Source organism: Bos indicus x Bos taurus, chromosome 7 (genome assembly GCF_003369695.1).
Source record: "Bos indicus x Bos taurus breed Angus x Brahman F1 hybrid chromosome 7, Bos_hybrid_MaternalHap_v2.0, whole genome shotgun sequence".
Taxonomy (NCBI): Eukaryota; Metazoa; Chordata; class Mammalia; order Artiodactyla; family Bovidae; genus Bos; species Bos indicus x Bos taurus.
This window is the reverse complement of record NC_040082.1, coordinates 92,068,074-92,095,975: the sequence shown is the minus strand read 5'-3', so window position 1 is coordinate 92,095,975 and position 27,902 is coordinate 92,068,074. Positions and strand designations below refer to the sequence as shown.

The 27,902-nt window shown below is 58.1% G+C and overlaps 2 protein-coding genes and 1 long non-coding RNA gene across 8 annotated transcripts; 2 read left to right on the top strand and 1 right to left on the bottom strand.

The window, feature by feature from the left end:
* Positions 1 to 94: 94 nt before the first annotated feature.
* On the bottom strand, positions 95 to 13,880 carry NRTN (neurturin). 5 transcript variants are annotated; one of them, XM_027547406.1, is made up of 4 exons: positions 13,788 to 13,878; positions 13,244 to 13,446; positions 3,591 to 3,809; positions 95 to 684 (listed from the first exon to the last, which is right to left on the bottom strand). In XM_027547406.1, the coding sequence occupies exons 3-4, from the start codon at positions 3,757 to 3,759 to the stop codon at positions 260 to 262; spliced, it is 594 nt and encodes a 197-aa protein (XP_027403207.1). In that variant the 5' UTR covers positions 3,760 to 3,809; positions 13,244 to 13,446; positions 13,788 to 13,878; the 3' UTR covers positions 95 to 259. The 5 variants fall into 5 exon arrangements, with proteins under 5 accessions (XP_027403207.1, XP_027403205.1, XP_027403206.1 ...); XM_027547404.1 differs by lacking the exon at positions 13,244 to 13,446 and having other exon boundaries at positions 13,788 to 13,880; XM_027547405.1 differs by lacking the exon at positions 13,788 to 13,878 and having other exon boundaries at positions 13,244 to 13,779.
* A 1,366-nt stretch (positions 13,881 to 15,246) lies between these two features.
* LOC113895781 lies at positions 15,247 to 22,328 on the top strand. Its single transcript, XR_003511929.1, has 2 exons — positions 15,247 to 15,683; positions 20,783 to 22,328. It is a non-coding gene; the product is annotated as an uncharacterized LOC113895781 (long non-coding RNA).
* A 174-nt stretch (positions 22,329 to 22,502) lies between these two features.
* Positions 22,503 to 27,873, top strand: DUS3L (dihydrouridine synthase 3 like). 2 transcript variants are annotated; one of them, XM_027547400.1, is made up of 13 exons: positions 22,505 to 23,055; positions 23,765 to 24,053; positions 24,311 to 24,823; positions 25,183 to 25,224; positions 25,366 to 25,518; positions 25,726 to 25,842; positions 26,012 to 26,077; positions 26,155 to 26,265; positions 26,514 to 26,610; positions 26,759 to 26,834; positions 27,192 to 27,380; positions 27,471 to 27,599; positions 27,721 to 27,873. In XM_027547400.1, exons 1-13 carry the CDS (start codon positions 22,958 to 22,960, stop codon positions 27,791 to 27,793), a joined length of 1,953 nt encoding a protein of 650 aa, XP_027403201.1. In that variant the 5' UTR covers positions 22,505 to 22,957; the 3' UTR covers positions 27,794 to 27,873. The 2 variants fall into 2 exon arrangements, 1 of the variants encoding a protein (XP_027403201.1); XR_003511928.1 differs by lacking the exon at positions 27,721 to 27,873 and having other exon boundaries at positions 22,503 to 23,055; positions 26,413 to 26,610; positions 27,471 to 27,518.
* The last annotated feature ends 29 nt before the right edge of the window (positions 27,874 to 27,902 follow it).

The window sequence follows — 27,902 nt, the reverse complement described above, 5'->3', positions numbered from 1 at the left end:
TCCCACTATAGTGCCGACGGTACCTGTCCCCCTCTTCCCAGTGGAGATGGCGTCTCCTCCCCGTAGGCCTTCAGCACGGAATCACAACCCTGGCTGGATTTTCCACACTTTATTTTGGTACAGTTAACGCGAGAGTCCTGAGCCCTGGACGGCATCTTCTGCTGGTGGGCAGTCTGTCGCGGGGCTTGCCAGGCGGGACCGTGGGTGCCGTCGGGGCGGGGGCCGTGGCCTCCGTCTCTCCGGGCCGGCTGAGGTAGGGTCACACGCAGGCGCACTCGCGCGCCGACAGCTCGTGGACCGTGTGGTAGCGACTGTGCGTGTCCAGAAAGGACACTTCGTCCTCGTAGGCCGTCGGGCGGCAGCAGGGCTGAGCGCGCACCCGCTCTCGCCGCACTCGCCGCCGCTGGCGCAGGCGTCGCAGCCCCAGGTCGTAGACGCGCGCGGCCGCCTCGCACGCGCCTGCGCAGTAGCGGAACAGCACTGTCTCTTCCGACGCGTAGCCCAGGCCCAGCTCGCTCACGCGCACCTCGAGCTCGCGCAGCCCGCATGGCCGTGTCCCCGACCGCGCACGCGCGCGCCGCCGCCGGGGCCCCGGCCGACGGCGCGGACCAGGGGACCGCCCGGCCCATGGCGTCAGTTCTCGAAGCTCCACCGCGTCCGGGGCGCCCTGCAGCAGTGCACGGTCTGCGAGGGGATGGAGAAGGGCCGAGGGGTCAGTGGGTGGATGCATGGGAAGGAGCGCCATATCTACGCTGTTCCTCTGCGAAAAGGGACCTTGGGGTGACTCAAGGCCTAGTGCACCCTCTCCCGACCACATCTTATCTTGCTCCCTGATTCCCGCTCATGCACCCTTTCTGGGTGGCGTGTGTGTAACGGGAGGGTTGCATATCCAGGCCCACAGGCTGGGTCCCCAAGGCTACCAGCACTCTTCTCTGGAGCCTACACCTAAGATGGACTGCCCAGAACCATTTCCTGTACCACATACCAGTCTGCCCCAACTTGAGCTGAGCCGACCCGGTGTCTGTCTCCCTGTGGGCACACCCCTCCACCACTCTCTGTGGACCCCATCCCTATGCAGGGCAGCACTGGAAATTCTTCCCTTTTTCACTGAGCTGCTCTCACCTCACTGGAGAAAAAAAAAAAGGAGGGGTGGCGCTCAGCAAGCAGTGTAGTGAACCAAATCCCTGTCCCTCCTGGGCCCCAGCTGTCCCCACCCCATGCTGGTTGCCCCAGGAAACTGGCACATCCTCTCTGAGCAGTATTGGGGGCCTGCTTCCCACACCCCAACCGCCCACTCTGGTTGAGTTGTCATGGGTCTCTCACTCCCTCTCTGGGATCCCCACCCAGACCTCCGCATCTTCCCTGAACCTCTGGCCTGTTCACAACGCCTCTCCCTGCCCCCATCCCTCCTGCTCCACCGTGTAGCAGTACTCAAGTTTCCCCTTTCACAACACCAAATCAGGGTGTGTGAGCTTCTCAAAATGCACAGAGGAGCCGCAGACACTGAGACCTGTGTGTTGGCCCCACCACATGGGGTGACAGCTACCATCAGGGGCTCCCCCCATGTTACAGGTGAGGAAACGCATCCAGAGGGGAAAAGAGGTGCCTAAGACCACACCACTGGCAGGTGACGGAGAGAAAACCAAACAATCTTCCCACCTCCATCCCGTGCCCAAGTTTGGTGCAAGTCCAACCCTCTTCTCCCACCAACTGCCTGGAGGTGCCCTGAGCCATAGATTCCCAGGACTCCATGGCCTAAATTTATTTCCCAAGCTGCTGGTCCTGCCCCAGTGCTCTTCAGCCCCAAGAGAGAAGTGTAGACATCGGAATGGCAGGCAGCACTGAACTGACATTGGGTCTGCAGATGGGGGGCTTCCAGCCCCTGAGCAGGTGGCAGTCACTCTTGTGGTTGAGAGAGGAAATCCCGAGTTTAAGCTCCCACCTGCCCCCAAGGCTGGCGCACCTGGCTGTCAAAAGAAATAGCTTCCTGGGAGGCCCAAGCGGGAAGGGCTGTCTGTCAGCCTGGGAGCTGTCTGTTCCCACAGGGGGTCTCAAGAGCAGACAAGCCCCAGCTCTGAGCCTTGCTCTGCCCACTCTGAGCCTTGTAGTTTCAGGCAGATGACAGCCCTACTTTCGTTGCACCCGCTGTACCCTGCTGTACCCTACTTTCATTGTTTGCTCAGTGAGACTTGCAGAGTCCCTACGTTGGCTGGGGCTGGGAGGGTGGAAATCAGGGGCCACCCAACAGCATCTTCTGGGAGATGGGTGGGAGTAGGGTGACAAACACTGCTTGCTCTGGGATCAGAGTGAGCCTAGCTCACTAACGATGCCTAAAATTCCACCAGTGTGCCCACCCCAAAGATGTGTGTCTAGAGTTAATTCATAGGATTGCCAGGTTAAGATACAGATCCCCGGTTCAGTGTGAATTTCAGATAAACAATAATCTTCTAGTATATCTGTTCTTCCAGCAGGCCTGGCCACGTGCACAGGATCTGGAATACAAGGAGATGATGCCCACATCTCCCTGGCCCAAGCCTGAGATTCCTCCATCAGTACATTAATCCCAGAATCTAGAACACGGACTCTGGGGTATGGAAATCTTTGTCTTTCCTCCAGTAGGGCTAGATCCAGGGACAGGATGCAGGGCAGCCAGGACCCGACGGTGGGCCGAGATCCTCCCCGATGCCTGAAATTCCACTGGGCCTTTGCCCCAGGGCCTGGAGCACTAGCTTTGGGGAGCCCGGGTCTCTGGGACCCAGTGTCCTGGGAAGGACTTAGCAGCCTGAAGCGGGGGAGCGGCGGGGGCGGAAGTGGAGCTTGCGCCGGAGGCCACCCTTGTCCATTGTGAAGACAAGAAAGAAGGATTGTGTGGGCCGGCAGGGCGCGTGTGGACTTGCACGCAGGCGTGCATGCACCCCCTACCCACAGGGGCCCACGCACACTCCCCCGCCTACACCTAATCCCCATCCACCCGTGGGGATGCACGTGTGGACACACCCGTGCACCCACGAAGTCAGGGCCCACGCACTGCTCTGGCCCCACAGAACCTGCAGGGGGCAGGCATCAGGGGCTAGTGGGGAGCTGGACCATGCAGCCACAACCCCCAGGGCTGACATTTCCACTTTTCTACCTCCTGGCCTTTTCCCACATCTTCTTGCTCATCTTCTGTTCCTCTATGTCTGTCTTTCTCCCCATTTCTAGGACTCGTCCTATTTCTCGGTCTCTCTCTGCCTCCCCTGTCACCCCCGAGCAGGTCACTAGGGCCTCTGGTCCAGCCTCCCTCTTCCTCCACCCCCCGCTGCGCTGCAGGGGCCACCCGGGCCGAATGCCCAGGTCTAATCTCCATCTGGCCCCCGGGCCCCTCAGGGCTAGAGCCTAATTCCTTGTGACAGCTGAGCCGAGGGACCCCAGTTCCCAGCATCCATCCCCTCTGACACCCCTGCCAGGCCGTTGAGGGGATTTGCACCCTCCCTCCACCCCATCTAAAATAAGCCTTTGTGGCCCGCTCCACTGCGTACAACATTCCACCATTATGGTCGCTGCGACGTTGGGGGTATCTGACTCAAGACAGGGGGCGGGGGAGGGCTTACACTGGGCCAGACGGGCGATTCGGGCATCCAGGGTGCGAGGTGGCCGGCGCAACGGGGCCAGCGCAGGTCCGAGGCGGTGGCCGAGGAGCAGGCCCTCCCGACACATCCAGATGGAGAGCACGGAGCTGCAGAGCACCGAGGCCAGGGCCGCCGCCTTCCAGCGCTGCATCCTCAGCCTGCGTCCACGGGATGGTCAGCCACACGGCCTCCGTTGTCTGTCTGTCAGGCAACAAACGAATGGGCACAGGGTGCTGGACCAGCTAGTGGGGATACAGTGGGGCCCCTGGATTTGAACCACTCCTGCTTAATGACCAATAATAATATAGAAGTGATTCATCTAGGAACCACTGAACAAGGTTGTGGGAAATGCTGCCAAGGAGGAGGTGGGCACCGTGCCAGGGGTAACCTGGGAACCGCCCCCATGTGGGCGTCCCAGAGTGCTTTCCTGAGGATTGAAGAAAGTTGAAACTTGAACAAAGGTAGGAGCTAGCCAGGCAGAAGAGAATGGCATCTCAGGCAGGGGCAACAGCGGGTGCAAAGGTCCTGAGGCGTGACCTGGAGTGGCCAATCCAGCCAGGAGGCTGCAGTGGCTGGAATCCAGGGAGTCTGGGGAAGACTGGAAGGTGAAGACATCCCCAGCAGGGGGCACTGTGGGACAAGGGTGGTGAGGAGAGGTGGTGCTTAGAATAGGTAGTCTGGGAGGCTGGAGCCCTGGGGTTGAGCCATATTAATGTCCCTGGAAGTGACTTTCCACCCTGCTCTGGGCCTAGGTTCCCTGCCCCCCCGCCCCCACCAGACAAATAGATGCCCAGAAGTGGGCAGCAATGGACCAAAGCTGCCCTCAACCCACCTCCAGGCCTTTGTACAAGTGAGTCCTTCCGTCCAGAACATTCTCTCCTCCACTGCCGCCCACTCCTTCCACTTTCAGTCTTAGCTTAGACGGTACCTGCCCCAGGAAGCTTTCCCTGATTGCGCCTCCTCCTCAGCCCCAGGCCCGTGCAAGGGCACTCTCTGGGTCCCCATAATGTCTAAGCTTCCCCTACTGGGGCACCGATTACTCAGTGTTGTGGTTGCCTAGTCGCGTCATGCTCACAGTAGATGTTTAATAACTCCTGCGTACCCCCACACCCCCACCCTGTCTGTGAAGCTCCCCGCCACTGAGCGGCCTCCAGCCCGCGTTTACATTACTCCGCCGGCCGCCCGGCGCGGGGCCTGGCGGCCGGCCCGATGTAAACATTTACACGGAGCGATGAAAGCCGGGCTGGACGACGGTCAGCGCCCCGGCTCGGCCGCGGGGTGCTGGGCGTCCCCGCGCGCGCGCCTCAGGCCGCACGGGCTGACCTGCGCGCTGCCCAGAGCAGTTAATTGCGTGCTATTTGCATCTCATTTGCGTGCGATATGCCTGTGTCGGCGGAGGGGGACGGGGCGTGGCTAAGAGCAGTAAGTTTGGAACCACCTCTCCCCTCGCCCCAAGGATGCACCCGCACAGGACCTACACCAGACAGTAAGTAACGTAGAACGCTTATTAACCCCCTGTTGTGTACCATAAGCGGTGCTGAGCCCAGGAAGGAGGCATTGTAACCTCCATTTTATAACTGGAGAAATTGAGGCGGGAAACAGAGTGGCTTGGTCAAGGGCACAGCTAGGAAAGGATCTAGAGACTCACACCCTGATTCTTTGACACAATGCACACCACGTGGGTGGAGCAAATGCTCTGGAGTCATTCTGAGGACCTGCCACTGTTGGTGGTATTGGATTTTTTTTTTTTTTTTTTTTTGGCCACGAGGCATGCAGGATCTTCTCCAGCCAGGTGATGGAACAGGTGCCCCCTGCATTGGGAGCGCAGAGTCTTAACCACTGGACTCCTAGGGAAGTGGTTAAGTGGAAGATACTGCTGTTATTATTACTGTGGTGATAATATTATTACTGTCAGTAGGGTGATGGATAATGAGGGCCCCAACCTGGGGCCATGTAAACAAACCCTGGGCCAGCCTGGAGTTCTGAGGACATGTGCAAAGGCCCTAGGGCAGGGCCATGCTTGGCTGGTTGAAGGAATCACCAAGGCAGCCCCATGTCGCTGGAGCAAAGTGAGCAAGAGGAGGTGAAGGCAGGGAGGTGACGAGGACAGGTTGTGCAGGTCATGCAGCCCTGTGGGTTGGGAGGAGAAGACTTCATTCTCAAGGTTGTGCAGCAAACAGGTCAGTCTTGGCCATTTGTCAAGTGCCCAAACCCACCGCCTTTACTCTTAATGAGCCCCTACTTGATGCCAGATCCCATTGTACAAACTTAATGCATGTTATTAAGTCATTTTAACTTCACAAGAGTCCTTATTCCCATTTTACAGATGGAAAAACTGAGGCCCCAAGTGGCAAAGTGACCTGCCAGGGTCACAGAGCTAAGATGAGAACTCTGGTGGCCTCACCCACCCTGGCAGGGGGAGACATGGAAACCCCCCCAGGTGCAAGACCTCTGGTCGTCACACCCAAGTCTTGGAGTGGCGTGCCTCAGTTTCCCTGTTAGATTGGAACAAGGTCCCTGTACAGCACTAGTGTAAAACAGGGGGCTGAAAGGATAGATGGGTCTCCAGTCCCGAGATGGCCCAGCCACAGGAGCCCATGGTGGCCTTGGAGCTGCAGACCTCCTGGAGCTTTGAGGGGGATGGGAAAGCAGGGGACCGCTGGTGGAGGGGACCTGGCAGGCACAGCTGATAAGCGTCTGCAACAATGGGCCTTTCTGTATGGGGGTCACCCAACTGGTTTGTCTCTGGCGTGGACCTGATGGGGAGCGGGTGTGGCGGAGGGCATGGAGGGGGAGACCAGGTGTGCATGAGCTGTGTGCTTGTGTCATGGGGAAGGTGGGCACTCACACAGCACACTTGGAGGCTCATGTTCACACCCAGCCTTCCCAGACTCACACACACTCTGACTCGCTCAGCACATGTGCACGCGCGCGCGCGTGCGTGTGCACACACACACACACTCTCTCTCTCTCTCATGTGTGCCCAATCATTGTTGCATGCACACTTTCAGACACTGCCCAGCTCACACATTCTGATATGCTCAGATGCTGTCCTGCTTACACACTCAGTGGTCTCACACACCCTCAAACAGAATTCCACTCACATGCTTGAACACAATCACACACTCCGGTGTTCTCCCACCTAGAACATGACCATGCACTCGAACGTTATCACACCCTCACACCTGAACATCACTGCATTCACCTGCTAGTGTGTTTCATACTCTCACATGTGGGCATTTTACTCACAAACATAGCATTCAAGCACTACCACTCACTACCACACATGTGCACACACATCCTGATTTGCCCTTGGGAGATCCCCTGATCACACCCCTTACACTCTCTCATGCCCATGGGAGCTCTCGCACACCCTTGAGACTCACACTCCCACACAAATCAAGCACCTTCACACTCAGACACATATTGTCTCTTGCACGCTGACACAGAGAATGGGCACGCCACACACGTGCTGCCTCCAAGCCACCCCTTGTGCACTTGAACTTGTGCGTGCACAGGCGTGCCTGTTATCACCTGCATCCTATATTCCAGCCACGCTCGTGCAAGCAGGCATGCAGACACACACATCCTGCCAGTGCTGGGGCCCTTGGCTGCCAAGATTCCAGGCGACATGGGGCAGTGGAGGCACAGCAGGTTGTGAGGGGGGAGAGGGGAATGTGGGAGGCAGAATGACCCAGAGGAAAAGGCCTGCTCTGCCCACACCTGCTGGCCTTTCAAGTGCCACCCATCTGCCAGACAGGACCTGGTCAGGGGTCCCCTCTCAAGCCAACAATGTCCAGACCCTGGAGAATTCTCATTGCCTAAGGAAGGGGGCATCTCCCTTCATGGGGGTCAGGTCAGCCTGAACTGCAGCAAGAGGGTCCTTGAATGACCTCAACTTCTAGCTGGAGGCCACAGAGTCCCCAGGGCTGGGAGGGAGGGGAAACTGAGGCTCAGAGAGGGGTGATGAACAGCCTGTAGACACACAGCCAGCTGGATCTTTCCAGTTATCCAAGGAGCAGACAATTAGGGTGAGGGTGTGAGGGTGTTCCTGGCAGCTTCTTTGATGGTGCCAGGAAACACTGCTCGTTATCTTGATGTCCCGGCAATGTTCCAAGTTTCCACCTTTCCACAGAGCTTCCCAGGGAACACCCACCAGGCATACCTGTTCCCAGGGTCACCAGCCTTTAGCCTGTGGAGCCGCTGGCCTCAGGGAGGAACCTGATTCATGCTTGTTCCCAAGGAGAGGTTGGAGGAGAGGGGAACCCTCCGTCCACACACTCATCGCTCTAGTCTGGGGGAGGCATGCCTGTCTCCATCAGGCAAACTCCTACTCTTCCTTCAAAGTCCCAGCTCCTATAGCCCCTCCTCCCGAAAGCCATGCCTGCTCCCTATCTTGACCGTCCCCCCACAGCTGCAGGTCCCTCCCCCTTGCCCAGCTCTGCCAGCATAGTATGTGGGTCCATATCTGTCTTTGCTGGATAGGAGGAGCTTCTGGGGGGGCAGTCTGGGCTGAGTCCCCTCAAGGCAAAGATGGACATTGAGAATTCCATCCACAGTCACCAGGCTTTTGCCCGTGTGGTGCCTCCCTCCACTAGCACTGTTCTCCCCCTGCACCTCACCCCCAGATCTGTCTCTGGTCTTCCTGTATCTCTGTTTCCCCAACTTCAGAAAGGGTCCGAGGGGGTCCACCCCACACTATAGGAATGACCGGGTTGCATGTGGGGCTGTCATTGCCACCCACGGGCAGAACAAGCCAGGCTGGGAAGCCACGTGGGCAGTAGTGGGAGTAGCTGCCCCTGGAGAAGGGTATTTCTGGATGCTGCGGCACCTGGGGTCCAGACAGCTGAACTCACATCCATGTTCTGCCTCTTCCTGGCTGGACCACATGGCAAGCTCCTCCCCTTCTCTGAGCCCGTTTCCCATCTGTACAATGGGCTTCCCAGGACACATCCTCATCTGGAGGGCCATTTTTGTTCAGTGAAGCCCTGCAGGCCTGGCCTATGGCAGCAGTGGGGCCCGGGTGTCAGACGCCTGTGCTTGCACGCCCTTCTCTGCTTCCTCCATCAGTCTTCCAGCTCTGGGGCTGGCAGCTGGGCCCATTCCCCAGGCAGCCTTGCTCATTTTGTTTACCCCAGATGACCCCTGGGGGTTCCCTAGGGATCCACTGATGGGGAAACTGAGGCCCCATTTCATGATGGGGAAATGGGTGGGACTTGATCTTCTCTCCAGACAAGATTCAATGGTTCTGCAAAACGAGAAACAAATTCCACAGCCCACAAAAATGTGCCCCCTCCCTCAGAGGGCCCCAGGGCCCAGCCCCACCCTGTGGTGGGGATGGGGAGGCCGGGGCAGGCGGAAGCCAGCGTCGCACATCTGCAGATAAACCAGGAACATCTGGCTAGCACAGCTGGTTCCGATGTCGCGTCTGCGGGGGCCAGGGGCCAGCCTGTGGGGCGGCCTCGTGGGAGGGTGCAGGCACAGACGCCCCCTGCAGAACCTCCCAGGCCTGGCTAGAGGTGGGAGCCCAGCCTCTCCTCTTTTTCCTCCAACCCAGAAGCTGCCTGCTGGCCGATTGCTAGAACCATCGCTGGCTCCCTGCTACTCTGAGAATCAAGTCTCGGGTCCTGAGCTTATCCTAAGGGGCTCTGGGTCTGTCTTCGCCAAAGTGAGGCTGAGGAGTCGACTTCTGGGGAGGACTTCTGTGTTGGTTGCTTTGTGATAATAGTATTAAAGAAAAATAGCTAATACTAACCCTAGTGAACAACACCATTGCTGCTGTTCTAAGTGCTTTACATCTTTTAGTGCCTTCGTAGAAAGGTGTGGACCATTTTATCCCCATTGTGTAGACAGAAAAACTGAGGTCCAAAAGACTGAAGTGTCTTCCTCAGGGTCAAACAGAGCATGAATGGCCAAGCTAGAATTTGAACTCAGGTGGCTAGGCAAACTCCTACTCATCCTTCAAAGCTCCAGCCTCAGTGCCCTCTGTTCCACATTCATGAACACTGTGCCACATGGCCTTCCTCGTACAACCAGAACAGGAATAATAACATTAACACCTGGCGGTGCTGGCCGTTCCGTTTATTTAGTGCCGAGACCTCTGCTGAGTGCTTTCCACAAGTTTATTCCCCCCCCCCCCCCCCCCCCGCACAGTCCCTGGAAAAGATGTTCTTATTATTAGCGCCGTTGACCACATGGAAACTGAGGCTTGGAGAGGTAAAGTGACTTGCTCAAGATCACACAGAAATTAAGTGGCTGAGCTGCAGTTGAACCGGGATCTGACTCTAAACTTGTTCTCTCAATGTCTCCACAACCCCCCATAACAAGGGTAATGCTGGGGGGTGGACGGAGAGAAGCAAGGTCTTCCTGTTTAGGAGGGACTGAGGTCCAGGGAAGGAGAGTATTTTCTCAAAGACACAGAGCAGAGCAGCACTAGCAAGTAAACAGAAGACCCACTGTTCTGCCCCCAACTCATTCACTCAACACATATGGAGTGCCTACTAGGTGCTGGGCCGGCCAGGGAACACAGGATGGCCAAGGCCAACTGGGACTCCGCCTTGGCCAAGTTCAGACCATCCATTAAGGGAGATGGATAATAAAAAAGAGAGAAAGATTTTAGGGAATTCCCTGGCAGTCCAGTGGTTAGGACTTTGCACTTTCACTGCTGGGGCCCCAGGTTTGATCCCTGGTTGGGGAACCAAGATCTCACAAGCTGTGTGGCTACAAAAGTAAGAGAGAAAGGAGGGAGGGAGGGAGGAAAAAAGGGAGAGAGAAAGAAGAAAGCAGTAGAAACTAACACAACATCTTAAAGCAATTATACTCCAGTTAAAAATAAAAGAAAAAATAAAATTAAAGCCCAATAAAAAAGAAAGGGTAATTTAGAGGTTGTCAGTGCAACACCAGCCCCCAAATAAAACAAGGTGAAGCAATAGTGACCAGGGTTGCTTTTAGGCTGAGTGGTCAAGGAGGGCTTCTCAGAGGAGGCAGGATTTGCGCTGAGCCCACATGAAGATCTAGAACAGTGTTCTAGGCAGAGAGAAGTGCATGAGCAAAGGCTCAGACACAGGATGATAGCTTTTCAAAGGGACCGGGGTGACCAGAGCAAACTTAGCCAGGGAACAGCACAGGGAGATGAGGAGAGATGGGGGGGCTCCTATTCCCCACCAGTGCCCAGTGCCCACTTCCTATACTGGCCACTGTTCAGGCGTGTTCTTGGGGAGGCTGGGCCGGGGAGCGTGTATGTGGTGGGGCTGCCTGCTTTTCCGACCCACTGTTTCTGGCCTGGTCCTCTGCGGCTGGCCCATAAAATTCCCACCTCGACCATACCAGGCTGGTCTGGCTTAGCCAAGCTGGCCTGGGACAGGCCTTACAGGCATCTGGGGCGGGCGTTGGGGGGGGACCTCCCCAGGGGAGAATAACAGGATCAACCTAATGAGGCCTGGCACGGCTGAGCAGCTGGCATGGGGCCCAGTGGGTGGCGCGAGGGACATGGGTCCTCTAGGAGGACGCCATACAAACCTGGCCTTGTGACAGAAAGGGAAACCAAGGCACAGACCTCTGACATGTCTCAAACTCTAACACAGGTGTCCTGGGAAGCAGGGGACCCGAGTCACCTTTTCCATGTCCCCAAGTTCAAATTCTGCCTTGGGGTCCTGACATACTGAGCTCTTTAGGCACGGATGGTGGGGCCCTTGCTCTGGGCTTTCTTTCCCCCACTGGGAAGTGAGGGCCACCTGCTGGATTTCTTCCAAGGCCAGACAAAGCCTGAGTCCTCTGGGATTGTTAGTTAAGATCTTTCTGCTCCTGAACACCGATGCCAAAGTGTCCCAGGTCCTACTCAGGCTTCCTTGGTGGCCGTTACACACCCTGAAAGTCCAGGAGGCTGGCTGGCTGTTTTGAGAGCCTCAGGCCTGCCCCCCACCCTCCCCCTCATGAGTGCAGCAGGCACCGGGCCTGTCTTATTTTCTGCTTCGTCCTGGTGCACAGCTTGGCACACGGTAGCTTAGGGCTTAGGAATTAATTACATGGCACATAAGGAAAGATCCCTCCAGCTTGCCCAGCCTCAGTTTTCTCAGATGTGAAATGGGGAGAACCAGCCTCCCACTGTGCCTGCTCAGTTGATTCACTGGGCAGAGGGAAGATCCTGTCTCCCTTCATGGGCCTTGACTCCCCTATCCCACCTTGGGGAACCAGGAAAGCTGCATCTGCAGAAGAATCCCAGAACCTCTCAGCAAAGATGGCTGCACCCGATGATGCCAGATGCATTAAAGGACCTGTTCCTCTCTCTGTGTCTCCAGCTCCCATCTCCAGGAATCTGTCCTTGAAGGCCCCAGCCCAGTTCTCTGTCAACCTTTCAGAATGATCTCTCCCTCCCACACTCAGGCCCCCTGGATTTTCCAAAACCACCCATGTACTTTCCTGCCTCCAGATCTTTGCATATGCAGTTTCTACTAGCTGGATGCTTTTACCTGTCCCACTTAGAAAACTCCTACTCATCCTGCACAGCCCCAACCCCAATGGCTCTCCTCTAGGAAGTCTCCCCTGACCCTCCTACCCGGAGGTAGTGCCTTTGCTCCCCACTTTGGCCTCCACCTTGGATTCAAGTTTGTCTTCCTGGAAGGACAAAGCCCAGGAGCCTGACCCCAAACAGAGTCAGCTACACCATGGCAGTACACGTTGGTGGAAGTGATATCTTGGTTGTGTTCTTTGCCTGGCTGCAAACTGTTTGGTTCCCTCTCTTGTCCCAGACTCTTGAAAGCTGTATCCATTTCTCACCCCCTGAAAACTGAGGCCTATCACCTGAGAGACAAGCAGTGATGGCAGAACCTCAGACACTGCGCCCAGCTGTAGGGAGGCATGATTTGGTTTCTTCCCTGCACCTTTGGAACTAGCTCTTTGCAGCTCTCTGGGAGTGGGCTGTAAGGCCTGGGAGTGGCTATGGAACCTCAAACCTCAGCAGTCCTAGAATGAAGGGTGTGGGGAGAGGTGTCCAAAGGGCCCAAAGCAAGGGGCTGGGGGCGGGGAAAAGCTGGCAAAACTGAAAGTGTCCCCCAACTGACATCCGCCTAGACCAGTCATGCCCTTTTAGGGCTTCCTCAGCCTGGGGCTTTTTTAAAGACAGACAAAGAATGTCATGCAACAGACAGAAAAGGATGTTGGACAGGGTGGACATGCACAAGTGAGGAAAATCAGGGGTCTGGCGTTTTATGCCCCCCACATAGGCCCTAGTTCTACTCCCCAGATCTGGGCTGCTGGCCTCAGCCTTGCAGGTAACCACAGACCCACTGAGCCAGGCCAGTGGCACCATGATATATGTATGCTGGTGCTTCCTGGGGAGGGGACTGTGGTGACACCCACCCCAGGAGAGAAGCCACTTCTGTCTCTGGTCCCAGCCCATATCTGCCCACTGTCTGCAGCCTCCTCCACTTAAAGACTGTGAACTGACAAACCACACTTTCTGGGAGAATTTTGGGACCATCCTGAATATGAGATGTCTTTAGTAAAAAGAGGAAGGAAGACCGCTCTTTCTTCAAATTTGGTCTTTGCCCTTAAGGGACACCCCCCCCCCCCAAAATGGTTTCGCGCCCTCTTGCGGCTGCATAAGGCTCCAGGAGCCTAGAGAGCTGGGCCCTTACCGGAGGACACCGTGTCCCCGGCGGCAGCGGCGGCGGCGCGCAGGGAACGCGGCTGGAACGCGCCACTGACAGATGTTTACTTCTGCGTGCAGCTGGGCCGCGATGGCAGCCCCCCACTCAGGGTCCGTGGGATCCGGTTGTCCCCCGCGGCCCCTTGTAGACCACAAGGCCGAAGGGGTGTCTGGGTCTCGCCCACCTAAAGGCTGGGGAAGGGTGTCCGGCTGCTCCTGTTTCCACCCCCTCTCCAGAAGCATACAAGGGGGTCCGAGGAGGCAGAAGCGCGCCCGCCCCGTCGGACAGGGACCACCCCCTCCCCTGGCCATACGCTAGCTTAGAGAGGCACTTACATCGCCCTCCCGACCCCCTACCACGCGCGGACCTGTCGCCTCTTGACCCCACCCTCATACACACGCTTGTTCTTGGCTCAAAGCGGGAAGCTACTGGTCTACCGGGAGTCCCTGGACGCCCCCGCAACCTCCGTCCATGGGGGCCAGTCCTTCCCCCGCGCCAGTCCTCTGCGGGCCCCCCTTCTTCCCTTGCTTACCTGCTCTGGGCGCCCTAATAGCCGTCAGTGGCGGCCGCGCCTGCCGCCCGCGCCGGCCCCAGCCCCTGCCCCGGCCGCCGCGACCGCCATCCGGGCCGCCTGGGCCCGCGGCGCCCGGGGGGGCCCGGGCCGGAGGGGGCGGCCGCGGGGGGGTCGCGGCGCGGGCCGGCCCATGGGGCCCCCCCGGGCTCGCTCAGCCGCGGGCTGCGGCCATCCCGGCCCGGCGGAGGCTGGGGCTGAGGGGGTGCCCTGGACGGCCTGCGGCTCGGAGGGCGCGGGGCGCAGGGGCGCACGGACGGCGCGGGCGGCCTCAGTGCGCGGCGCTGGGGTCCGAGGCGGCGGCGCGAGGGGCCCAGACGCTCCGAGCGGCTCCACGGCGCGCTCTCCCGCCGCCTCCGCCGCTCCCGCCGCGGACGGCTCGGCCGGCTCGGGGCCGGGGGGCGGGGCCGGGGGCGGGGCCAGGGGCGGTGGCTCGGATTTCCCGGGACTGGGAGACGCCCCCGCCCAGTTCCGCCCAGCCAGAGGGGGACCTGAACAACGCAGGTGGCAAGGGTGCAAGGACAACAGCAGCCCCCTGGACGGCGATATCCGCTGGCCCCAGAGGCTCGGGCGGCGCACCTTTGTAAAGCCCCTCTCCAAGGGCCTCTTGCTGAGATAAGAGCCACAGTGCCCCCCATGCCAGTCCCTCGACCTTCAGCGTTCCCCACTCCACAGAGAACCGGTCTTACTGCCAGACACCCCCCCCCCCCACGTCCTGCTCGGTCCCCTTCAGGAACGCAGGGCCCCAAGAAGTCTTCTCGCCAAGGGAGCCCCTCGGGGGATTTCCCCCGGGACAGCGTCCCTCCAGGTTAGCTATATCCCACTCCCACTTCAAGAACCCCGACGGCGCATCTATAAATCCGAGACTTCTCCAGACCCCCCTAAGATCCGCCTCCGTGGAATTAAGAGCCACAGCACTCCCCCGACACGGTAATCATGGCCCACAATTTCCCTCTTCATCTCACTGGGTATTACGGGCCCCCCAGCCCCTTCCCAGGTCCTCATTCCAGAAAGCTAAAGGTCCCCTCTGGGACCTAGTTTCCCCCGAAGATAGCAAATGAGACCCTAAGACCGACGTCGGACGGTACCCGCTGTCCACAGAGCCTCTCATCAAGTGGCAGTTCTCCTTAGTCTGGCCTCCGAGCCAGATCCCGCGGGGGGATATCTTCCCACCCCTGGCTCCCTGCGGCGCTCCCCTGGGCACCAAGGCCCAGCGCGGCCCAACGAGCCAAACCCACCCGGCACCCTCCCCGACGGCTCCGCGTTCCCAATGCGCCCCCTAGCGGCTCCAAAGGGCTCAGGGGGCGGGGCTGGGAGGGTGGGCGGAGGCTGATCCGCCATGGCCCCGCCCCACCCCGGCCTAGTTACGGTGAAACACCCGCCCCAGAGTCCCGCCCCCTGCCCCAGCGCTCGGCTCCTGCCCTCTGGGTCCCCGCCGCCGCCTGCGTTCCTGGAGCCGGGTTCTGGTTCTCACTCCCGCGGCCTCCCGCGGCCTGATTTCTTGGTGCCTCCTCACTCTGACTCAGGCCGTCTGCATTCCCCTGATTCCAGCTGCCTGGGGTTTGTATGGCTATTAGGTCTTGAGGCCCCCACCCCCACCCCCACCACACAGGCACCCCAGCCATGGGGGTGTGGGGCGCACTGGACGCGCGAGCTGGGTGCAGCCTGGATTCTGAATTTGTCGTGGAAGGAAAAAGGGTGAGTGTGCGTCAGAGCCGGAGCCCCGCAGCTGCCCGATTCCAGTCCAGGATGCAAAGAACAGGGATCTGTGCTTGCCTCTCCGTGCCTCGGTTTCCCCGTCTGTAACACGGGATGTTAGCAGTAGATCCTGCAAGAGTTGCAGTAAGGATTGAATTGGTAAGTATGAGTAACCATGCCACTTGCTGAGCAATGTCCACGCGTCTGCCACTACTGGTGTCGTTAAGGACTCACTCTCAGCGACACACACACACACCCTGGCCGGGAGGGAAGGGTGAGGCACTGACCACCAAACCTTATTCCAGGCAGAGTTACACCCAGCGCCATGCTTGTTCTCACGCATACCCGCACACCCTTCTAGAACAGCGCCATCCCTACACACACACACACACACACACACACACACACACACACACACACACAGAGTTCCCTGTAGAGACACAGACACACGTGCTATTCACGTGCTTAGCAGCCCACTGGCCCTCAGAGCAACCCCAGCGGATCTCCACGGCACGGAGTAGGATTGCTCCTGCACACACGTGTCCACTTGGTGGATTGTTACACATACACACACGCCCTAACCCTCTGACAGTCACACGCAAGGCCGAGCATCGTGTGCCCACTCCACAGCCATGAACGCACAGGAGTCGAGGAGACTCTGTTGTCATGCGTACTCAGGCGCACACGCACACACCGTGCCGGTCCGGGAAGCACAGCCCATCTGCATACCCGTATCCAGACCAGGAGCCCACCCCCACCCCGCCAGCCATCATTAAGCTGTTACCAGCGGCCCCTTGGCCGCCTCCGCTCACGGCACACCGCCTGGACCCCCTCCCTCCCGGCCTAGGCTGGGAGCCATGGGGGCAGGGGCGTACAGACACATGGGGTGCAGGACATACACATGTGCCCACCATGTGGACGCTCGTAAAATGGTTGCCCTGGTAACAGCGACTTGAAAGACCAGGTTCTTCCTCTGGGGTGGGCAGGGGGACAGGGGCGGAGTCGAGGGGCGGGGCCCCCAGGGTGTAGGACTCATGCCCACCTTCCACCACCGTGGGGAGACTCGGTCACGCTCCCCACTTAGAAGGAGACCCCTGCACACTCAGGGACATACACATTGACCCAAACACACACGGAGGAGGCAGTCCCTGTCACACTCAGGCACCCAGAGCCCCGACCCACCTCAAGGCCGGCCCCACGTGATCACACCAGACACAGATGTGACCCCCTCTGACATCAGTGCATGTCACCTCATACAACCCAGCACACTGGCCACTTTCTGTCGCCAACCACAGGCTTTGTCACCCCCTGGACAGGTGGTGACAGACACCCTGTCACACTGGCTGACTCACACAGCAGTGGGAACTGGTGCACACATGACATGCCCCCCCACCTCCGTCAAGGGAGCTGTCTGAGCCGGGCTGCCTGTGAGGCCAAGGGGATTCAGGGGTTGGTTCTATTTGCAGGAAACATGGATATTTACAATGCTTTATTTTTAAACCTTGCTTGTTCCAGACTGGGCTACTGTGGGGCGGGATGGGTGGAACCCAGCCTTGAACCTCCCACGCTAAAAGTCAGCCCGTGGCTAGGGACTGTGGTCTTTCAGTGCACGGATTGGGAGGGTGGTGAAGCTCAGTGAAGAGCAGGGGGCACTCAAAGGCATGTGACCTCTGTGACTGATTTGAGCTGGCTGGCACCAAGGTCAAGGCTGAGGCAGGGGCAGCCAGGCCCAGACACCTGCCCATCGCCACCTCCTCTCCCATGCTTACTGGGAAATTAGTTCTGCTCCTTTACTGACTCCTCCACAGCACATCTCCGCCAGGTAGCTCCAGGTGAGGCCTTCCCTTCCCCAGCGTGCTGTAAGCCCATGGGGCAGTTGTGAAACCTGAGAATCAGAGAGGTCAAGACATCAGCCCCAGGTCACACAGTAAGACAGCAGCTCAACTCTGGGGCTGGATGACTACCAAACATGTAACCACTGTCCCCCACTGCTCCTCCAACCCTGTCCCTTCTGGTCAGAGGGCCCTCTGCACCCCCCACCCCCGCCCGATGGTCACTGCTTCCCAAGGGAGTGTTCTGTTCCTGGATAGAGGCTGAGGCAGAGGGTTAGGGAGGCTGGTGGCCATTGGCCAAGACGCAGAGACTTGGCTGGTAGAGAAGTTTCCATCTTAACTCCAGGAGCTGGTCCAGGCCCTGCAGCCCCATGGCTGCATTTCGGGGACCCCTCCAGGGACCAGCCCATGGAGGGTGAGGTGGCCTGGCGCCTTCTGTGTTCTCTGTCCCTCCAGCCACCCCTCCAGTCAGAGCATCCTCACACACTGAGTGTTACTCCATCCCCCCCAATATGCTGGTGGCTGAGCTCGCTGTGCCTCAGTTTTCCCATTTGTGAAATGGTTCCCGTGTTTCTTCAGCACAGGGTTGCTGATGCCCAGCCAAGAAGCTCCCTGAAACCAGGCTCTGGGGCTCTGGATTCATCAAAGTTATCCTCACCCTGAGCTGGACAATGCTGAGGGCAGAGAGAGGCCTCGGCTCCTACCGAGAACACAGCTGGACACCCACTCCTGGCCGAGGGTCAGAGCAAGGGCCCCAGGGACCAGGGAAGGAGCCAGCCGGACTGGCCAGGATGGGGACCCATGAGGCCTGCGGGCGGCAGGAAGGAGCAGGCTGATTCCAGGAGAGGATGATGGAAAAAGCAGGGCCGCCAGCTGTCCCTGCAGGGCCATTTGCAGCCCCAGGTCACAGGTCGAAGGCCCTGTCCCTGGGGGTCCCAGGTCGGCAATGCAGGAAAGCCATCAGGCTGGGGGGCGGGGCAGAGGGCTGGGGAGGCAAAGGGGCCTGGGCCTGGGGTTGGGGGACACCTAAGAGGTGGAGCCAGGGCTGAGAACCTTATGGCAGATCACAGACAACCCACACACACACAAAAGCCACAAATGTGTGGACATTGAGTGTGTATCCACACACACACACACGTACAATAGATACACACGCTCACAGATTCATAAATATGCACGTCAAAACACAGACACCCCCCCAAAGTCAGTCATGCTCTGCAGATGTGTGTACACCCTCACTAATGCACACACACACACTCAGATGTGCACGGCAGCCCCAGATGCTAAGGCTCACAGGCACCCCACAGCACACACCTCCCAGCACCCTGGCCCTCACCACCCGCCAGTCTGGCCCTGCCTCCTTGCGTCCTTGGCCCAGGCTGCCCTAATCCTGGTCTCGTGTCCTGAAGCCAGAAGATAAGGGGCAGCTGCAGCCCCAGATAAAGGAGGCGAAAGCCGCAAATCCGGAGCGGCCCGGCGGCAGCGGGCAAAGAGCCCGGGCCACACCTGCCCTGCGCTTCCTCCCTCATCCGACCAGCCAAGAGGGACAGAGAGAGGGCAGGGGAGACAGTGGAGGGAGAGAGAGACAGAGTGGAGGCAGGGCAACCATGGGGGCTGGCAACAACAGCAGAGAGATGGAGACAGATGCAGCGAAAGATGAAGAGAGGGAGAGAGATGGAGAGCCAATATGTGGGGAAAAGAGCGAGGCAGAGAAAGGTATGAGATAGACACACTGAGAGAAGGAAATACAGAAAGAGAAGCAAAAAATGCTAAGCCAGAAACAGGAAGAATAAAAGGAAGGGACGGAGGCAGGGGGAGCCCCAGTGCCTGGGCAGAGTGCCAGCGGCACCTTCCCAGGCCCAACTCCACCCCCTCCTGAGTGCCTCAGTCTCCCTACCTGCTCGGGGGCCCCAGGGCAACCTGCCTCCCTCCTGCTTCCTCAGATCAACCAAGGTCAGGCATTTGTATGACTCAGGCCCAGTTCAGTGTTGCAGGAACATCTTTCTTGGTGTCCCCACACTCTCCAGGCTGGCACCTGGGAAGTCCTCAGCTCCTTGCCACAGCCTCAGTGAGGGTGGGACACCCCACCGGGCCAGAGGAGGTATGCCCCCAGTGCCTCAGTTTCCCTAGCTATGACAAGATACAATCACTCAGCAAGTGTTCAGGGAACCCCTACTGTGTGCCAGGCCTGGTACATGCATGCTGAAGACACAGAGGAGCCGAAGCCGACCCGATACCCACCAGTTCTGGACTTAGTTTAATGAGGGGAAGATCCTCAATGCCTCCCTTTTCTAGAGAAGATGATGCTGAGAACAGAAGAGTGAGTGGGGTACCCAAGGTGACTGGGTGTGCGAAACTGTTACTGGGAGAGGGAACCGCATATCTGAAGCCTGGGAGGTAAGACCAGCTCACGGGAATTCTGGCATTAACTTGGTACTTGAGTTCAGGGAGTGAGGAGGTGAAGAGGCATGAAGCTGGGGAAGGCAGCAGGGGCTGGACTATGCAGAAACCTTGGGGCTATAGTCTAGGACTAGGGAAGTAGGGAGCCAAGGCAGGATTGGGAGCAGGGGAGGGTCATGGTCAGATCTGGGTTTTAGAAAGAGGTGTGGGAGGCTGGGCTATTGGGGGTAGGTTGGGAGATTGAGGCCTGGAAGGGGAGTTGCCGGGAAAGGGGACAGGCTAGAAAGAGACTCTGGAGAGAAAGCAGATTGGACATGGGGACTGACAGGCTGTGGTGGGAGGAGAGGCTGATGCCCAAGGTCTCTGGCTAGGCAATGGGGCAGTCCCCAGACCTGGGACCTCTGCAAGCCATTGATTCAGGTAGAGTTGGGATGAATGTCTGTTTCCTCCACACAAGGTCAGAGACAGGAATAAAGGAGCTAATACATGAAAAGAGCTTAGAACAGAGCCCAATATACAGTAAGTGCTCAATAATTGTGCAGCTACTGGTAAATGATTAGTACTATGCCATTAAAATAATGCAATATTATAACAAAATAATAACAAGCAATTAATAATGTGTCACTTATATTAATACCCATATCATGGTTATTACGGATTCCCTGGCAGCTCAGCTGGTAAAGAATCCGCCTGCGATGCAGGAGACCCTGGTTCAATTCCTGGGTCAGGAAAATAGGGATAGGCTACCCACCCCAGTATTCTTGGGCTTCCCTAGTGGATCAGACAGTAAAGAATTCACCTGCAATGCGGGAGACCCAGGTTTGATCCCTGGGTCAGAAAGATCCCCTAGAGAAGGAAATGGCAACCCAGTCCAGTATTCTTGCCTGGAGAATCCCCATGAACGGGGGTGCCTGGCAGGCTACAGTTCACGCAGTCGCAAAGAGTTGGACATAACTGAGTGACTACGCAGAGCACAGCACATTGTTATTAATTGCCAGTCCACAATCTCCCTTTCTCTCCCTACAGGAAGGCTTTCTGGATCGCCTTACACAGAGAAGGCTCGTTGTCACAGGGCAAATCCAGGAAGCCCTAAGAAGGGTCTTCTTGAAGCCTGAGGCCCAGAGAGGGGAGTCCCATTCCTGAGGTCACCCCCTGTGGGCCTCAGTTCTCCACCTGAACAACTGTTTCCCCAGAGAGATCTGGACGCCTGTGGGACGATGTCCCGGGAAACGATGGTAGAACCTCAGAGGGCAATGGGGCGGGCACCTCAAGAAGAAGTGAGTTCCTGTCCCTGGAGGTGGGTAAGTGGGACAGAGTCTCCCAAGGACTGCTGTGGTTTCTTCCAGAGTCCCTGATTCCAAGTTTTATTTCCAGTTTGTCCTATAGAGGGCGGCAGAGGCCAGAGATGGAAGACAAGCTGCTCCCTGACCCCCATTCCATTTTCCCCCAGGTCTTAGAAAAGCTGGAGTTAAGCCTGTTGCGGCCTCAGGCAAATCCTTTCCCTCCTCTGGCCTCAGTTTGTCCCTCTGTCACTCAAGGAATTCAGTCTCTGTCTCATTTCCTTGTTCCAGGAAAGCTTTGTCAAGGTTAGCGGTAAAATGCACGGGTGGCCAAGAAATTGGTTATTGACATCCTGCACTGTGTTCACATAATTCGAGGCAAATAATAGTGATAAAGAAATAGCAACGTTGGATCACTGAGTCAGGAAGATCCCCTGGAGGAGGACATGGCAACCCACTCCAGTATTCTTGCCTGGAGAATCCCATGGACAGAGGAGCCTGGCAGGCTACTGTCCATAGGGTCGCAAAGCATTGGACACAACTGAAGTAGCACACAGTAGCAACAATAGTACTCTTTAATGTTTACTGACTGTTATTTATTGAGTCTATAATTTCTAAAACTGCTCTTTTTATCAGCCCCATTTTTCTGATGAGGAGACTGAGGCACAAAGTTAAGGACAATGTTCTCAGTTGGTCAGCAGAAGTGCTGGGATTCCAAACTGGCAGGCTGAGTCCACAGCCCAGAGGTGCCTGTGCTGCACCAAGGCTCTTCCAGGAACAGGGAGCTTTAGGAGAGTGCAACAGGCAATGGTGGGGACTGTGGAAAATGGGGACTAGATTCTGCTCTCCTTGGGCTGTTTGTTCTCCACTTCCCTGGGATAAAATCCCCAAGCCCTCCCCAAAGCCTAGAGGGCCCTGCATGACCTTCACCTCCCTGTTCTCACCTCCTCCCTCTCTCTCCCTTGCTCACGCAGCTCCAACCACAGAGGGCTCACTGTATGTCTAACACACCAGGCAGGGTCTTGCCTCAGGGCTTTTGTACTAGCTGTTCCCTCAACCTGGAGCACTTTTCCTTCTGATATTCCTGTCTCTCTCACTCATCTCTTGCAAAACCATTAAAATGTCCCCTCAGTGAAAAAGCTTTCCCTGACCATTCTATTAAGAACCGCAACCACCAGAAATGGTTTTTCCACTTCCTCTTCCCTGCTTCATTACCGTCCAATATACAGTATACCTTACTTATGTATTATGTTGACTGTCTTCACCACTTCTATCTAAGCTCCTAAGCATAAGGATTTTTTGGTCTGTTTTATTCATTGCTGTTTTGCTGACTTCCTTGGTGGCTCAGATGGTAAAGCGTCTGTCTACAATGCGGGAGACCCGGGTTCAATCCCTGGGTTGGGAAGATCCCCTGGAAAAAGAAATGGCAATCCACTCCAGTACTTTTGCCTGGAAAATCCCATGGACAGAGGAGCCTGGTAGACTACAGTCCATGGGGTCGCAGAGTCGGACACGACTGAGCGACTTCACTTCACTTCGCTGGCGTCTAGGATAGCATGTAACACATAGGCATTCAACGAGTTACTCGTTTAAAGAACACCCCAAATAAAAGTAGTAGTGTTTTAAAATTCCATCAGGAAAACAAAATAGTTCTGTAAGCCGACTGTGGCCCGCGGGAAGCCAGTTTGAGAGCCCCAAGAGACTCACTGAACATTTCCGTTTCCCGCAAAGGGATCAGAGGTAGAAAAGGGACCCGAGGCCCCAGCCCCTCCTAGGTTCCGCCCCATTACGTCGATGAGCGTACAATTGCGTCACTTGGAGCGACCTGGGCATGCGCACTTCACCAGCAAGACCGGGGAAGACACACACGCGACCCGGAAGGCCTTTCCGCGGCACTCCAAAGCGGGCGTGAGGGGGGCCGATGGCGGAGGGAGCGGCAGTAGTTTCAGCAGAGAGTGATGGTGGTGGTGACCTAGGAACCGTCGAGCCGGAACGGGGAGTGGCGCCCATCAAACTTCAGTGAGTCGCTGGGTCAGGCGCGGCCCGAGCAGTGCTTGCCGGGAGCTGGGGCAGCGGCCCAGCATTGGAAGTTCGCCGGCTCTTGTGTTTCGGCCTTCCGTCCGCTCGCAGGGTCAGCGAGCACCTGAGATCACGCACGTTGGGAACTGTCACATGCACGAAGGGAGACCACGGTGCATGCTGGGGTGGGCGGGGTCTGGGGCGGAGGCCGCAGTGCATGCTGGGGACTGTAGGCCTAGCGTATGGCGGGAATGGCGCAAGAGCACTGTTGGCCAGCCGCCGCACTTACAGGTAGGGACTTGTGTCTGAAGCTAGTGCCGCGGGGCATGCTGGGTCTTGGGGTCGGGGGGTGGGGTGGCTGAAAGGCATGCTGGGAAATGTGGTGGCAGCGGACCCGTTGCAGAGCACGCTGGGACTTGTAGTTTCTTGTAGCCTAAGGTCGCCAGGGATGTTCACATCTGATATTTGTACTTAATTCAGTTCTCCAGTCTGGGCACTGGGGACTCAGGAACAAAACAGATCCTCCCTGCGGCCTTGAAGTGTTCCTCGGCTGGCAGCTGGCTAGTTCTAAGTAGGGAGTACCCCATCAACAGAGGCATGTAAACAGGGGCAAGTGTTCTCAGCCCCTTTCTCTAGCGTTCATGAATCTGAGCTCAAGGCAGGATACTTCTTTTACAAGCCCTCCTTTCTTCTGCCTCTCTGCTGGCAGATACCTCACCACCAAGGAGCAGTTCCACGAATTCTTGGAAGCCAAAGGGCAGGAGAAGCCCAGCCAGGAATCCGAGGCTGTAGACCCTGCTGGCAATGACCTGGCTGAGCCTGAGGCCAAGCGGATCCGACTGGAGGACGGGCAGACAGAGGACGGCCAGGCAGAGGAGGCAGCTGAACCTGGGGAGCAGCTTCAGGCTCAGAAGAGGGCCCGGGGCCAGAACAAGTGCCGGCCTCACGTGAAGCCCACCCACTATGATAAGAACAAGCTCTGCCCCTCTCTGGTCCAGGTGTGCGTCACTGTTACCGAACGTCCCAGATGCCTTGAGTGTGAGCCTGTCTGCCCCCTGTTCAGTCTTCATGACGTTATGATGTATCGTTATTGTTCCCATCTTCCAGGTGAAGAAACTGAGGCTTGGTGAGGTTTCTGCCTTGTCTGAGGACACACAGCCAGGAGGGGAGGGATCTGAGTTTCAGACCTAGGCTGCCCGACTGCCTTCATCAAGGTCTCTCTGTCCTCCCTCATTGCCTCTCTGTTTCCTTGCAGGAATCAGCTGCTAGGTGTTTCTATGGCGACCGCTGCCGCTTCCTGCATGATGTGGGCCACTACCTCGAGACCAAGCCTGCTGACCTTGGCCCCAGCTGTGTGCTCTTCGAAACCTTCGGCAGGTGCCCCTATGGTGTGACCTGCCGCTTTGCCGGGGCGCATCTGGGGCCTGAGGGCCAGAATCTGGTGAGGGAGGGGTTGGTCCAGGCCCCGCCTGTCCGCAACGGCCTGGACAAGGCCCTGCAGCAGCAGCTGCGAAAAAGGAAGATCCACTTCAAGCGTGCAGAGCAGGCTCTGCGCCAGCTGAGCAGGGGCCCGCTGCCAGGCCCCACCCCCGAAGCCACTGTCCCCGAGGGCAGGGAGGCCGAGGGTGCCCCAGGGCAGGACAACTGTGACATCCAGCTGGCCCCCCAGGAACCGGACACCGTTGGCCCTCCCAGTGGCCCTTTAAGGACCTGCGGACCCCTGACAGATGAGGATGTAGTCAGGTTGAGGCCCCATGAGAAGCGGCGGGTATGTGTCATGGGCCCCCTCTGAGGACACTAGCAGCGTCGGGGGCAGACAGAGCTGGACACACTCCCAGCTCCAGAGAGTCCGGGCTCTAACAGAAGGGGGCAGTGGAAAAGGCTTCCTAGAAGGGAGGGCATTGGGACTGGGGCTTTGATGGTTGAGTAGAAGCTCTCTAGCAGAGAAAAGCATGGAGAAAAGAACTTTCCTCTTGGAGGGATTAGGTGACCTGTGCAGAGGTGTGGAGGTGAAAAGGAACCAGACTTACTGGGGCAGGACAAAGCCTGTGGGAAGGCTTGAGGCTTGAGAGGCCTTGAAAGTCAGATTCGTGGGTGGAAATTCAGTGTGCTTTTTTTCCCTTTCAGCTGGACATCAGTGGCAAGCTGTACCTGGCCCCACTTACTACGGTAGGACCCACAGCGGGGTGGGCAGGTGCTGGCAATGTGCTCATCACAGCAGTACCCACTGCTCCCCCTGCCCTGGGGCTTGGGTCCATGTCTGGGGTCCTAGCCTGCCATGCCCTTACGTGTGCATTCCACTGTCCCCAGTGTGGCAACCTGCCCTTCCGCCGGATCTGTAAGCGCTTCGGGGCGGACGTGACCTGCGGGGAGATGGCTGTGTGCACCAACCTGCTGCAGGGCCAGACGTCTGAGTGGGCCCTGCTCAAACGCCACCCCTGCGAGGATATCTTTGGTGTCCAGGTTGGTGGCGCCCTGAGGAAGGGAAGGAGGAGGGGCTCTTGGCTGCCACGTGTCAGGTGCAGGGTCAGGCTCTCCTGGATCACCTCCCAGACCCCCTGCCTCAGCTACTGGCCACGTGCCAGCCTGACGCACCTGGAGGAGCTGATAGCCTCGGCACGGGGCCAGGCAGGACAGCCCCTCACTCTCTGCCCACCCACCCGGCCACAGCTTGAGGGTGCCTTTCCTGACACCATGACCAAATGTGCCGAGCTGCTGAACCGCACCATCGAGGTGGATTTCGTGGACATCAATGTCGGCTGCCCCATTGACCTCGTGTTCAAGAAGGTACCCAACATTCAGCTGAGTGGGTGAGGGTGGAGTTGCTCGGAATCTGTGGGGGCCTCTGTGCCTTGCTTTCTGCATCCGGACAAGGAAGGCAGTGGTAGGGTGGGAGCTGGCATCAGGCCCAGCCAGGGCCCGGCCTTCCTGAGCTCCAGCCACCTGTCTCTCCCAGGGCGGGGGCTGTGCCCTCATGAACCGCTTGGCCAAGTTCCAGCAGATCGTCCGTGGTATGAACCAGGTACTGCTCAAGATGACCACCCAGAGCCCTCACCAACCGACCCCAGGCCCTGCTGCTGACCACTCCCATTCCCACAGGTGCTGGACGTGCCGCTGACCGTGAAGCTCCGCACAGGCGTCCAGGAGCGTGTGAATCTGGCTCACCGGCTGTTGCCCGATCTGCGGGACTGGGGGGCAGCTCTGGTCACGGTGGGTCTTGGGGCGCAGTGGGCGTCAGGGCCCCGAGGCACTTCCCTTTCTAACTATCCCTCCCTCCCATCTCCTCTCTCCTGGTCTCTGGCTCGCCCTCCATCTCTTGTCTCCGTCTGTCCGTCTCTCTGTCTCTCTCTCTCTCAGTCCGTCTCTCCCGGGTTCTCTGGGTCTCTTTCTCTCTCTCTCTATGGTCCTCTGCTTCCCCGGCCCCTCCTTCCCTCCCCACACGGCCGCCTCTCCTCCAGCTCCATGGCCGCTCGCGGGAGCAGCGCTACACCAAGCTGGCCGACTGGCAGTACATCGAGCAGTGCGTGGCAGCAGCCCGCCCCATGCCCCTTTTCGGTGGGTCCCCACAGGTCACACACCCAGGCCCACCCCTCACCTGGGCCCCTCCCTGCCCCGATGGGGGGCTCCCGGCTGGCGAGAACTCCTCATGCCCTGGGACCCCTGCCCGACGTGGCTCCCTGAGACCCCGGCCTCTGTCCCTCAGGGAATGGAGACGTCTTGTCCTACGAAGATGCCAACCGGGCCCTGCAGACTGGTGTCGCGGGGGTCATGATCGCGCGGTGCGTGTGCCTCGGGCTGCAGCTGTGGCCTTAGTGTCATAGCGTGGAACTCTCAGGCTTTTTTTTTTTTTAATTTGGCTGTGTCGGGTCTTAATTGCAGCATGTGGGACCTTTGATCTTTATTATAGGATGTGGGATTTTTAGTTGGAGCATGTTGGGTGTAGTTCCCTGACTAGGGATGAAACCCAGATCCCCTGCATTGGGAGCATGGAGTCTTAGCCACTGGACCACAAGCAAAGTCCCAAATTTTTTGGCTTTGAGCGTTGTGTGAGTGTGGCTGGGAGGCCGGGGACCGTGGTGTTGGGGGCCGGGGTTTCCCCAGCGGCCCACTGACTGCTGCCTGCCGCCCACCTCCAGTGGCGCCCTGCTCAAGCCGTGGCTGTTCACGGAGATCAAGGAGCAGAGGCACTGGGACATCTCGTCATCCGAGCGCCTGGACATCCTGCGGGACTTCACGCATTACGGCCTGGAGCACTGGGGCTCGGACACACAGGGCGTCGAGAAGACGCGCCGCTTCCTCCTTGAGTGGCTCTCCTTCCTGTGCAGGTGGGATGGGGCGGCGGGGCGGTGGGGTGGGCCAGGCACAGTGTGTGGGGAGCCCCAGCCCAACCTCATTCCCGCCACCCTCACCCACAGGTACGTGCCCGTGGGCCTGCTGGAGCGGCTCCCGCAGCGGATCAACGAGCGGCCGCCCTACTACCTGGGCCGCGACTACCTGGAAACGCTCATGGCCAGCCAGAAGGCAGCCGACTGGATTCGCATCAGGTGCCCAGGAACTGAGGCCCTGGGGGACAGGGGGATAGACGACCTGGTGGGTCTGGGGTGAGCTGGACTGGGGGCTGCCCCGCACCAGGCCTGACCCCGGCTGCCTGCCTCCCTCCCACAGTGAGATGCTGCTGGGACCTGTCCCGCCCAACTTCGTCTTCCTGCCCAAGCACAAGGCCAATGCCTACAAGTAGCCACAGGGGCCGGAGGGGCATCTGAGTACCCAGAGAGCCCCCTAAAGCATGAGAAGACAATAAATTTTATTCTTCTAAAACTCAGGCCTTTCTGTGACCCTAATGCTGC

Excerpts from the sequence above, each read along its gene's own strand:
- NRTN (XM_027547404.1), bottom strand. The coding sequence starts at position 3,759 with ATGCAGCGCTGGAAGGCGGCGGCCCTGGCCTCGGTGCTCTGCAGCTCC. Across the intron at positions 685-3,590 it reads AATCGCCCGTCTGGCCCAGT|ACCGTGCACTGCTGCAGGGC; the intron begins GTAAGCCCTCCC and ends ATCCCCTCGCAG.
- DUS3L (XM_027547400.1), top strand. The coding sequence starts at position 22,958 with ATGGCGGAGGGAGCGGCAGTAGTTTCAGCAGAGAGTGATGGTGGTGGT. Across the intron at positions 25,843-26,011 it reads TTGACCTCGTGTTCAAGAAG|GGCGGGGGCTGTGCCCTCAT; the intron begins GTACCCAACATT and ends TGTCTCTCCCAG. Across the intron at positions 26,078-26,154 it reads TCGTCCGTGGTATGAACCAG|GTGCTGGACGTGCCGCTGAC; the intron begins GTACTGCTCAAG and ends CCATTCCCACAG.